General features: G+C 32.9%; 1 protein-coding gene across 2 annotated transcripts; it reads right to left on the minus strand.

Moving 5' to 3' along the window:
* Window positions 1–275: 275 nt before the first annotated feature.
* LOC132747822 (cytidine deaminase-like) lies at window positions 276–13,148 on the minus strand. 2 transcript variants are annotated; one of them, XM_060737353.1, is made up of 5 exons: window positions 12,974–13,148; window positions 4,027–4,143; window positions 3,403–3,514; window positions 2,129–2,186; window positions 276–912 (listed from the first exon to the last, which is right to left on the minus strand). In XM_060737353.1, the coding sequence occupies exons 1-5, from the start codon at window positions 12,981–12,983 to the stop codon at window positions 781–783; spliced, it is 429 nt and encodes a 142-aa protein (XP_060593336.1). In that variant the 5' UTR covers window positions 12,984–13,148; the 3' UTR covers window positions 276–780. The 2 variants fall into 2 exon arrangements, with proteins under 2 accessions (XP_060593336.1, XP_060593328.1); XM_060737345.1 differs by lacking the exon at window positions 12,974–13,148 and adding an exon at window positions 7,170–7,218.
* Between the last annotated feature and the right edge of the window lie 485 nt (window positions 13,149–13,633).

The following is a 13,633-nucleotide window of genomic DNA, read 5'->3' on the forward strand; positions in this document are numbered from 1 at the left end:
TTTTTCTTTAGATATATCGTTTAAATAACAATAATTATCTTTAAAACTTCATTAAATGCCGTTTTATTGTTAAAAAAACATTTCTAGAACATTAAAATTTTTGGCCGCCAGGCCGCCAGGCCGCTAGGCCGCTAGGCCGCCAACTTCACGCCGCTAGGCCGCCAGGCCGCTAGGCCGCCAACTTCACGCCGCCAGGCCGTTAGGCCGCCAGGCCGCCAACTTCACGCCGCCAGGCCGCCAGGCCGCCAGGCCGCCAACTTCACACATCTTATAAAAAAAACGTATCTTGCTAATCAAATAAAATTTTATATCTTCATAACTCTGTCATTATGTTATAATACTTTATACATGTATATTTGTTAATATATCTGTGTTATATTTGAAAATAAAAATTGTATAAATGAAATTTTATATCCAACAGGAGCATTTATAAAAAAAATTATAGGACAAAATCTTAATTTGTTTTATGATGTTTTGTGTTTGTAAATCTATATATTGTTAAAAAAGGCCACATTTATAATTAAGATATGTTATTTGTTTTCGATGATGGTATACCTATATGTGTTACCATCTTTAAAAAAAGAAGATATTATTATTATTATTATTATTATTATTATTAATATATGTAACAAGCTAACTTAAAAAAGTAACAAGTATAAAATACACAGCCTAAAGTTTTACATTTTAGGTGATATGTATACTACCACCATCTACTTCAAACATTAAAATTTTGAAAATTTTCTCTCTGGTGATTGTCTATTTGAAACTATGTTTTCTAATTTATGCAGAATGACTTATTCTTTCCTCGTCGAGACTGTCCGGTACAAAACAAAGAGGTAAAAGATCACCAGTCTTCATGTTTTTATATGAATGGTCTGGTTTTGTCATATACACGTCCCAGTCCACACCAAACTGTAAAATAGAACAAACACTTCAAAACTGTCTGTGAAATGAGCTGCGTCACGACAAAACCAACATAATGTGTTTGCGACCAGCATGGATCCAGACCAGCCTGCGCATCCGCGCCGTCTGATCAGGATCCATTCTGTTCGCTTACAAACCCTATAAAAAGTAAAGAAACTGATAGCGAATAGCATGGATTCTGATCAGACTGCGCGGATGTGCAGGCTGGTCTGGATCCATGCTGGTCGCAAACACATTATCTTGGTTTTGTCGTGACACGGCTCAAATAGTCTGACCAAACATGAGTTTTACGCTTGGTCAATTACGACCTCAGTGTGAATATCACAACAATATAGACAAGTGTGCAAAAAGAAAATCTGTAACTGTCTGAAAAGAAACACAAAACTTATTCATGATACCTTTCTTTATGGGCGGAGGAGTTTTTCAACTTCATTTATACAGTATACTTGTATAATAATTATACCTCTCTTATTACGTATATAGATACTAAAATTAAAATAATGATGTTTTGATGTTTTTTATTACAAAAGGGTTGTTAAAACATGTTCGGAAGGGTAAAGCTAAAACTTAATTAGTTATATTTCATAAGGTATGGCATAAAAACATTATCGTGTTTTCACTTACTAGAAAATTAAAATGCATTTCAATTAGTGGCTAGCATTTAATTTTCTCATTACGAAAATGCAAATACATGTATAACTTTTCACTACGACCGGGAAAAACAACAACAACAATAAAAGATACCCTGTATGATTAATGCAAGTTTAGATATTCTAGATACACTGCGTTGTATTCAACCATTGTATAATCATATACTTACCGGTGATATATTTAAATGTACGAAATGAAGTGACGATATGATGACGTTAAAAATTAAGAAAGCTATTAAGTAAACTTCAGATTATTAATTGAAATATTAGTTATTTTAAGTTCTATAATAATACATTTGTATAGATACCAATGTAAAAGTGCTGGTTAAGAAAAACTGTAATGGGGCGTCCGTGGCCGAGTGGTTAAGGTGGTTGACTTCAAACCACTTGCCCCTCACTGCTGTTGGTTCGAATCCTGACAGGGACTTTGGATTCTTTCATGTGAAGAAGCTATCCACCTAGCTTACGGAACGCCTGTGGTTCTACTCAGGTGCCCGTTCGTGACTAAAATAATGCGAAGCATACCCTGATGGTATCAACAAAGTCAGACATACCTCTACCAGGAACTGGCGACATGCCCCACATGGTGCTATCATAGAGCTTGACATATCACTGTAACATAAATGATATAAAATATCAAGTCCTTGTTAATAAGTTCTAAAAGTGACTAGCTAGCTTATGTAGATCATATCGCTTGAAAAAAATAATCAAACAACTTTTTAATGAACCTCTTAATGTTGTATTAAGCCATATCTTACCCTTTGAATAACATAAATTTAAATTACAGACACGATCTAGAATTTTTTCGGTTGGAAAAAAATAATATATGTATTTTAAGTGTTGATTTCAGATGCAATTTAGGCGCACATTTATAAAAAAAATAAATTTCGCCACATTTCAAACTTTGGAAAGTGCATAACTAGGGTTTAAAATTCTAGTTGACCTCTGTAAAATCTACATATAAAATGGAGGGTACTGATGCATTCTACATTTTTCAGAAAATTTTCAGACATGCGTTAAATGCTAACCTTTCTTTTGAACTTTCACTAATATGAATGATGCTGCCTAATCAGGGCTTTTTTTACAGATTAGAGAAAGGGCTCTTCCCTAAAGTGTTTTGGTAAATAACATGTTATTTATGTTAAAGGAGAGGAAAAAACCTGAGCAAACTGAATTTTTAGGGAAAACTGGAGGCTTTTAAAGAATTTTCCAGAGGGCAGGATGGCTATAAATTGCCCCTGACATAGGCGGAAAAAAACTGATAAATGTATATTAACCCTGAAAAGGATATTATTGAAATGCTTATTGGTAAATTTTTTACATTATTTATGCTTCAGTATTTTATTAATGTAAATGGTTCAAAAAGCTGCACATGCGGGAAGTGCGCCATAATCATTATCCTATTGAAGGGGCTTCTTCTTATTCACCAGTAGTAAGTTATGTAATTGAAGTGCCTGCATGTCCCCTGTTGCACTAACACATTATGTGGTAATCGCCTCAAGATATGCATAGTTTTATGACAGGAAGTTTTTTTTACTTCATCGTTATTTTTTCAATAAATTTTATATATAAGAAATTTTAATGACAACAAGGAATGGTATACATTAATGAGCCGCGCCACGACAAAACCAACATAGCGAGTTTGCGACCAGCATGGATCCAGACCAGCCTGCTGTACGCTTACAAATCCTATTACAAGTAGAGAAACTGATAGCGGACAGCATGGATCCTGATCAGACTGCGCGGAGGCGCAGGCTGGTCTGCATCCATGCTGTTCGCAAACGCACTATCTTGGTTTTGTCATGACGCGGCTCATTTATTTGATTACCTGGCTATGGCAATTGCCTTAAATTGTTTATGACCGTCAGATATAGCCTTCACTAGAGCGGTTCTTTCTGCACAAATGGTCAAACCATAAGAAGCATTCTCAACATTACATCCTGAAAATAATGACAAAACACATATTCTCAAACAAACAAAAAACTGTGCAATGAAAGTGTGTCTACTTGTCAAAAGAGATCTATGTAAAATGTTAGATGGTTAAATCAATTTGCTACTTAAACCAGTCAGAGAGTTTAAATGTCATCATAAAACGACAGAATCTTTAAGGATCAATGTCAGAGTGTTTAAACTTGTGTGCCCGAAACTAACGGAAAAAAATACACCGAATTAATTTTCTCTATTTGTGCACAAGAACGACAGAACCCTCTAGATATTGTTTACTTTCATTTTCGCTCACAATTAAACATTGAATATGTCGTGTCTTCTCTCCTAACTCACAAATAATTGTTGACTTTAAACCATGGCGTTCACGCCATCACTATTTATTGTGATTTTAGCAAACAACGTTGTTTTCAATAACTACATTGTATTTGATTAAAAACGTTAAGATTATACCTTATGCAAGACAATGAAATAAGTAACATAATTATATACATGTATGAAGACGTACCTTTAATTACCGTGCCATCTTGACAGAGCAGTGCAGCACCAACACGGAATTTGCTGTAAGGAGAATAAGAGTTGTTCTTCGCTTCGTGACTTGCCTTCACCAAAGATTTTACTTGTTCTGCATTTACAAATGACAAATGGTCTATTTCAAATACAACGCAAATCAAAGGGCTGCAAGCTCATGCATGTAATTTCCTGTATAAGTTTATTTTTATATACTATAATTCATCTTACAGGGAACCGAGATGCAGTCACTGCGTTTAGATTTTTTACTTTAACAGTTTGAGTTTTATACATGTATACGGAATTTTGGATGACTAGAGTTCGATCGATTTACACACATATATCAATTTGCATACAAATGTATATATAAAAACACACACATAAATGCAACAAAAATAATTATAAGATTAATTAATGAGTATGTTCCCTAGGATTGCCCATTAAGCTAAAAGCTTATTTCCAATGGGGTCCATTTACTGTAAAATTGTTACACTAACTTACATAATAATAAATGAATTATAAAGAAGTTAAAATAAACGAAAATTTTCAACAATCAAGACACATTTTTCAATATATAATAAGACAAGTACATTGTACACAAACAAAATGAAATAAATTTCGTTTAAACTAAAACATATCAAGTACAACATAAACAAGTTACAAAACCTTATCATAAGTTATACATCAATTTAATAATAAATAAACATATTATTCACTTGTTTATCATTTTCATTACTTAAAAAATGTTTTACTTTCGTTTTAAATCTTTGGATATTGTCAATTGATCTAATGTTGTCTGGTAAAGAATTCCAGTCTTTTGTGGCATTGTAGAAAAATGTATTTTTAATATAAGAATCATTTTGAGGCAAAACAAAATTAAAATTACTAGATCTTAAATTGGATATTCTACAAACCTTAAACAATTCCTTTAAATAAGAAGGGCTTTTGCTGTAATAAACTTTATGAATGTGATTGAGTCTTAACTGTCTAACTCTATCATTGACATTTAATAATTTAAGATCGGACAGAACCTTATTTGTCACCGAAGTCCTAGGAGTGTAGTCTTTTATAAAGCGCACAACCTTATTTTGAGCTACTTGAAGTTTGTGCTTCAGTGACTTACTCAGTCCTTCGTACCAAGAAGATGAAGAATAATCAAAGTGACACAGCAAAAGGGCAGGACATAACTGTTTCTTTATTTCTTCCGATAAACAATTTTTGTAATGGTATAGAAAATGTAATCTTCCATTCACCTTTGAAAGAATGCTCTTGACAATTTTATCTCCTGATAGGTAACAATCGATATTCAAACCAAGATATTTAACTCCAGACGAAGACTTTATTGTTTGATCATTACATGAAATGGAAAAATTTTGTAGTTTATTAATTTTTGATTTAGAACCAAATAGCATACATTCAGTCTTGCCCAGGTGTAGAGATAATTTATTATCAACTAACCAATCTGAGCATCGTTCCAAGACCTTTCCAAGTTTTTGGGCTATAATTTTTGGATCCTTATGCGAAAATAATATTGTGCTATCATCTGCATATAAAATTAACTTGCAATCAGAATCGATACTAGTTACCATGTCATTAACATAGCAGAGAAATAGAAGAGGACCCAAAATACTGCCCTAAGGGAACCCACACGTAATAGGAATTGAGTCAGAAAAAACTTTACCAATACTTACTTTCTGATACATCATTTATGTTCATTTTTATGACTTTAAATATCCTTGCATATCGTGGCAACTTCCTCAAGAAATCTCAGATATCTGGTACTAATGACGTTTTATGATTTCTGTAAAATTCCTTGGGCATTAATTATTTTAAGACATATATGTATATTTTAGTTTGTTTTGGTTTGGCTCCGGACCGTTAAGATCGAAGTTGTAATTATATATTTACTAGTACCCAGACATCTTAGAAATCTGGTGCTAAAATATCTTTGCTTCTTCAGGAAATATTTTATGAGTTTAATAGTTAGTCTGCCTGTTGTCCTTGTAAGAGTTGGATATAGGTGATATTGTATCTTAGATATCTGGTGCTAAAAATACTTAATTGCTTACGTAAAATCTCTTGGACAAATAATTGAGGTGAGATAGTTTATTTAGGAAATAGTATTTTAAAGGATAGATTTTTTTAAAAGTGTGGTTAATTTGAGATAAGGGATTTTTGTATCGAAATATGAAAGTGAGAAATAAATTTGTGTCAGATTTAGGAATACAAATTTTTGTTTAAAAGTATATTGTTAAGTTGTTTCTTGATAATTGTTGTTTCGGATAATTAAATAATAATTTGAAGATTGTTATTTTTGCATTTTATTATTTCTAGAGTTTTTATTAAGTTGAAATCTAATCAAAAGGTTAAGAAACCACAAGAAAAAATTATATTTGAATATTTCTAATCAACTCGGATAAGTATTCCTAGACAAAATATATTTTTGCATTTAAGAATATTGTGACTCCATTTTGTAGTAATAGATAAATATGCATACAACAGCTCGATACACGCTACACATATACTTAACAAGTTAAATGTTGTTGCTGCATATCAAAGACGCCGCCAAATGATGTGAACAGTCACAGGTAATGTATAAAATCTGAATAGAAAATCGTTCTCTATAACAGTTGAATATCCGAAGCACTAATCAATTTTTTTCTCCATGTTCTTGATATGTGTCTGAAAGTCGGAAATATTTGTCTGTTGTCTGTTGTCTGTCTGTTTGTCTGTTGCGACAATGATTGAAACGTCTGGTCGAAGAAATAAATTGTAATAAATGAAATGATTGGTAAACTTAAAATGAATTCAAGACAATATGTGCCGAGAATATGTCCATTTAAATATTGGTGCGAATTGCATAATGTTCGTTCGAATGAATTTGAGGACGAACTGTCTCTTATTTTACAAATAGCAAAAATATGTGTAATATCAAATAATAGTTATGAATAAATTGATTGCAAATATTTGTGATACATTTCAAAATAAACGTACTTTTTTCAATCAGTTAATCTGTTTTATAACTTAAATGTTAATTATTTTCATGAATTCCATGTCGAACACGTTTTGCCTGTTTTGCAAAAAATATTTCCAATGTGTCCGTATCGCCAATAAAATCTCCTTTGCGTATTTTAATGATACCTCTTGTTCCCTGCTCGAATTTGGCTCCCGTCATTAGACTAGAACGATCGATTACAGGGCTGGGAATCAAAACTGCGTCGTATCCTACAAATTGTAAACAAACGCCGCCATCTTGGAACGAAAAATGTATGTTTTAGTTTATAACTCTTTTTGTTGGAAATGACTGAAAACCAGATATATGTATTAACACGCTACACTATTTTCCGCTTCGTTCGGTATATGTTGCTTGCACAACTATTTTGTTAAGCAAAAGTTATAGCGAACTTGCAACTCGAAGCGGAGCAAAAATTTTATGAAATTGTGTGGATACGACGCAGTTCATATTGCTTTATGTATCGTTTTTTCCTTCAAATCAATTATATACTCATTTTCAGAGGTGAACTCAAAACATAAACTTCAAAACATAATTTTGCGTCATTTACTAAACTTTCATCAAAAAGAGATGTTTATTTTCTAAGAAAATAATGATTTTTACGAAATGATACGACGCAGTTGAAAATAAAATATGATACGACGCAGTTGTATTTTCATTGCAGGCTGCATATTGGTTAAACTATTTAAATTATGTGCTAGGTTTGCTTATAACGTCCAACAACATTTCTTGTTTACAACTTAAGTCAAAAGCAGAGGTCACTCATTGGTTCCATAAAATGGAAATGTAATACAATTCTATTAAGGCTACATTTTTCGGTCGCATATTAGTACCTTTCATAAGCATCTACAAATTCCGAAAAGCTGTATCAAATGCAATCAACATTGAAACACGTGATCGCACACTCATATGACAACGTGTTCCAGTGTTTTCTAAAATTGTTCCCATGAGTTCGAAATGGGAGTGATTACTATTTTTGATACAAAATTCAATATTCCAGTGTAACCTCTCCTGGACCCTGTATTAATCAGGAATGACCTTTAAAAAAAAAAAAAAAAAAAAGAGAAAGAATTACAAATTTTGAAAAGGTCTCAGTGCTATCGGAAGAGAGCTATGCGCAAATTGCATGCCTACCTTTGTTACATGTAATTAGCAATAATTTCCGTCAATTCCGTTATTACTTATGTCTTTTACGTGCCGATTTTATTGTATTCATTTTCTTAATAATCGGTGAGAACACATGAGCTTTATTATTTGAATCTGAACATTGAATTTTTAAAATTATATTACAATATATTTTTGCAAGTAGGTTATGCGTTCCGTTTAGTCATTTTATGTTCAGCGCCGCGGAACTTTACCGCTGATTTTGTCGTATTGCATTTCTTTATCGCCGATGAGGAAAGGTCTACGGAATGTATTTTCTATATTTGCATTTAAGTATCATTCTTCTCCATTAAAAAACTTTAAATTTTCAAAATCGAGTTACATATGATACAACTACAAATTATTTTGTAAAGAATGTGTCCGTTTTGCAAGGGTATTTTACGCTGTGCACCGATAAATTTGATACAGATATAGGCAGACACCATCTTTCAACAGTATTGAAGAATTTTTTTTACAATATTGAACAGATTATCGCATCGAATTTTCAACAGACTAGAGACATGGCATCTTAACGTACCTTCATACTAAAGTGTGATTTTTATTTGATATTTATTTGATAATGAATTGCCTGAAAACTTAAACAAAAGTTTTCAGAAAATGACTTCACAGAGGATTACCCCTGTTTACATTGAAAATTTCTCTGCTAGTCATATCGAAATAAGAAATTTAAATGTTACTCTCTTTATAATTAATTCAAATAATTATAATCTTAAAACTTCACGCCAGAAGTTAATAAAAAAGCTGCTTATTTGTACAGCTGACGTTAACAAATTTTGTTGAAAAAACAAATCAGACAGGTGTGTCCGACCGAGGCCGAACTGTTTATGTTTACTGAATTCAAATCACTTGAACTGAACTGCTGTGAATTCGAAAACCACCAGGGACTTTTTATTCTTTCGTGTGGAAAACCTATCAAGCTAGTTTCAAAATGTCGATGGTTCTCTGCAGGTGCAACATTTTGCCAAGGCGCGCCTGAGGTCCTCGCCCCTAGTAAAGCTAATGTGTAGAGTGAAAGTTTGAACACAAAAAGCAGTCATATACCCAGAACATGCAGAACCACAGTTAACTTGGAGCGTAGCTAGCCAAAATGAATTCAAGTTAATAGATTTCTACATTTTTTTTGCAAAAAAAAATAAACAGGGATAATATTGAACATACGGGAAAATATAAGAAATCATTTCAGATATTATGAACAATTAGGTAACATGTTTAACTGAAAAGTAGCTTCCGCAATGTAAACTTTCAAATTAAATGTTATATTAGACATGACACAATGCATGTATTCTAAATAATCAAAAGCAACAGAACATTGCTATACACCGCAAATGATCTGGGGTTTTGTTATCTAGGGCAAGTGATTATTCCATAAAATAGAAATATATATTGCCAAAATTATCCCTGTTGAAAAGACAAAAAATACAACCAAAAATTATTTTCAACTGCGTCGTATCATTTCGTAAAAATCATTATTTTCTTAGAAAATAAACATCTTTTTAAATGAAATTTTTAGTAAATGATGCAAAATTATATTTCGAAGTTTATGGTGAACTCTGAAATAAATATATTACTGATTTGAAGGAAAAAAACGATAAATAAAGCAATATGAACTGCGTCGTATCCACACAATTTCATAAAAATTCTGCCCCGCTTCGAGTTGCAAGTTCGCTATAACTTTTGTTTTACAAAATAGTTGTGCAAGCAACATATACCGAACGAAGCGGAAAATAGTGTAGCGTGTTAATACATATATCTGGTTTTCAGTCATTTCCAACAAAAATAAAGTTTCCTTTTAAAAGGAAAGGCTTGCACAGTTGTGCCTTCATCCCAACTCTTTAAAATGGGTTGTTTTTTTTTTTGTTTCAATTTATTATCACATTTTTTTTTTTTGAATAACGGTATTTGTATATCATAAAGGGTTTATTTAGTTCTCTTAAAATTAACTCTATTGTATAAAACTAATAAAGAAAATGATCAATCGTAAAATACTAACGTGATACTGAAGTCTGAAGGAAAACAAGTGTGCACATTTCATTTCCCCTTTTTCGCAGCGAAATCATTCCTTTGCTTTATAGACAAGTAAATGCACTAATTAAGAAGCATACATGTATCAACTATGTTACACGATCACAAATAGACGATGCGCTATGTGGCAAGGTTAATGATATGCACGGGCTATTTTTAGATTACCTCACCAGTTCAGTAGATCTAAATATAACTCGATCATGCAGGACCACCCTTTGAAGACGGAATACTACTACCATTCTCTATTGTATGAAACTGATACAGACAAAAAACAATTATAAAAGAAACTAACTTTTGCGTCTTGAAAAACAATTGAAACGGAACAATTTCGTTTTAATTTATTACGGTAATCAAGTAAAAATAGAAATCCTATTTATATAAACAAACTGGGATTACCGAAGTAACTAAAATAGCTTAGATTTCCGTTATATTACTTAGTATGACGGAATCGCCCGAATTGTCACGATTGCAATCGGAACTACATCGGCTATTATCATTAATCCGAAAAGTGACGGAAAAGGCCGAAAGGTTGCGATTGGCACGATTGCAGCTGGTTACCCGTTCAATCATGCACCAACAGATGTAAGCAGGAAACCACCTAACCGGAACAAGTTTTCCATATGAAATGGCTTGCAGCCGTGGCTGCAAGCCAAAAAGTTATAAACAAAAACATACGTTTTTCGTTCCAAGATGGCGGCGTTTGTTTACATTTTGTAGGATACGACGCAGTTTTGATTCCCAGCCCCTGGATTATAGACTGGCTCATTGGCAAGTTATTTATTAGGTATAGATAAAATTAGATAGTTATAAAAAGAATATGATATTCAAACATGGCACTATCACTTCAGTTTAACGTTTATTTTAATCCCTATAAGCTTTGTGACATGTTGTACATCAGAAAAGTTACTTTTATTAGAAAATTTGAAAATAATGTGATTTTGTTAAACCAAGAAAAAAAATGCACAAAATCAAGTCTAAAATTGTCCCCATTGCTATATGAATAAATGCATATCTACTAGACGGCGCGTGCACGCACTGTCTAATAAGGGAAACTAACCTACTATTTGGACACACTGAGCGCTATATCCAGCGCTGTTTAAATATTGCAATATAATTGTATCAGTACAGCCCGTTATCTCAAAAGATAACGATATTGATTCAACCAAATAAAACATCGGTTAGATAATCGAATAATGTACTTTACCTAGTCTGTGGACACTTGTCTTTCGCAAACATTACACAGTGTTGACAGCTATATAAAATGCGGTCACAATAAAAAGTTGGAACCAAACTCAACCTTGGACATTTTTTATCAACATATATAAAAGTTGCAGATATACAAATCCGGTTAAAAACCAGACGATTGATACTTTTATTTTTCAGTATGTCTATACATTGCCTAATCTGTAGTTGAGGATATCCTCTATGTCATTTACAAATATTTCAAAGGTTGTATAACAAAGAAAGTTGTCGTAAAATGTATGAAAACGTAAAAGTAGACAGAAGAAATTAGCCGCGTCACGACAAAACCAACATAGTGGGTTTGCGACCAGCATGGCTCCAGACCAGCCTGCGCCTCCGCGCAGTCTGATCAAGATCCATGCTGTTCGCTATCAGTTTCTCTACTTGTAATAAGGTTTGTAAGCGGACAAAATGGATCCTAATCAGACTGCGCGGGTGCGCAGGCTGGTCTGGATCCATACTGGTCGCAAACGCATTACGTTGGTTTTGTCATGACGCGGTTCAAATAATTTATTTTACCCTTCACTTACTTGAATAAAATAATAATATTTCTCAGGGTATACGGAACATATTGATGGAGTAAGAAAGTGGAAGTAAAACTCCTGGTATGTGCTTGAAGTGTAGGAGACACTTGAGATGCCGAATACCTTATTGATGGGTAACACGGCCATGTGAGGCACCAGTATACATAATCCTTAAATGAAATGAGCCGCGTCACGACAAAACCAACATAATGGGTTTGCGACCAGCATGGATCCAGACCAGCCTGCGCATCCGCGCAGTCTGATCAGGATCCATGCTGTTCGCTTACAAACCCTATAACAAGTAGGGAAACTGATAGCGAACAGCATGGATCCTGATCAAACAGTGTTAATATTTTATATAAATTCGTGACTTGATAATTTATTTCGAATTAATTAAAACTGAGTAAAAAATTCACAGTCACAACTAGTACAAGTTTAATTTATGCAAACCAATAATACAAATAAATACAAGGACAGACAATATCATGTACAATATACATATACATGTATTATAATTACAATTACACGCACCCTCTAATAGACAAAGAGATTAATTTTTTTTTGTTTAAAAAAGGACCGAATATATACTTGTAATTTCAATAAAACGTGGTTCTTAAATACAATGATTAATTGATTTCGAACAATTTTCAATCACTTCTGTCAACTTGCCTTGTTTGAAATATGTTCATTACATAAATTTTGAAATATTCACTGTGCCCTTATTTTTACTTTTTTTTAATGAAATCATTAAAATTATTATACTATGTTGAATTTTCTCATTTAATTATGCTATTGCCAGATACATACATGCATTTATACGATACAAATTGCGCGATAAGAAAACAGTTTGCACTAAGAACATATATTTCCAATTAAAACAAAAACGCATTCAACTTTATAGATTTAGAATAATGGTTTATATATTTATATCTTCTACATGGTATTTAATATTTTTTTCTGAGATATCAATAAACATTTACCTGGTTCCATGCTGTATTCCACTGTTCAACCACTTTGTTCTATTATGCTTGAAATAGTTTAGTTTACGTATTTGTCAATATTGCATCAATGTTGACATAACTCTAATCTGTCTGTTTACAGCTGGTACGAACTTGTTTGTTGTATATTTAACAGTGCACACTATATAGAACTGTATGCAGATACATGAGCCGCGTCATGACAAAACCAACATAGTGCGTTTGCGACCAGCACGGATCCAGACCAGCCTGCGCATCCGCGCAGTCTGATCAGGATCCATGCTGTTCGCTATGACTTTCTCTACTTGTAAAAGGGTTGTTAAGCGAACAGCATGAATCCTGATCAGACTGCGCGAATGCGCAGGCTGGTCTGGATCCATGCTGCTCGCAAACCCATTATGTTGGTTTTGTCATGACACGGCAGATATACACTAATAAAACTTCTCAAACAACATGTCGCTTATCTTTTTATTGTACATTTCAAATCACATCTCAATCTAGCTAATATTTCATATTTACCATACAAGTACACAACCTTACTACAAGGATAGTCCAAACAGGCCACTTGAAGAAAACAAATTATACTTAGCTGAAGAGCAGTGGATTTACTACTTCTTCTTATTTGATTTTCATTATTTATTAAAGAAATTTAATGCACTTTGC

This window comes from Ruditapes philippinarum, unplaced genomic scaffold (assembly GCF_026571515.1).
Source record: "Ruditapes philippinarum isolate M1 unplaced genomic scaffold, ASM2657151v2 ctg6130_1_1_1_1, whole genome shotgun sequence".
Taxonomy (NCBI): domain Eukaryota; kingdom Metazoa; phylum Mollusca; class Bivalvia; order Venerida; family Veneridae; genus Ruditapes; species Ruditapes philippinarum.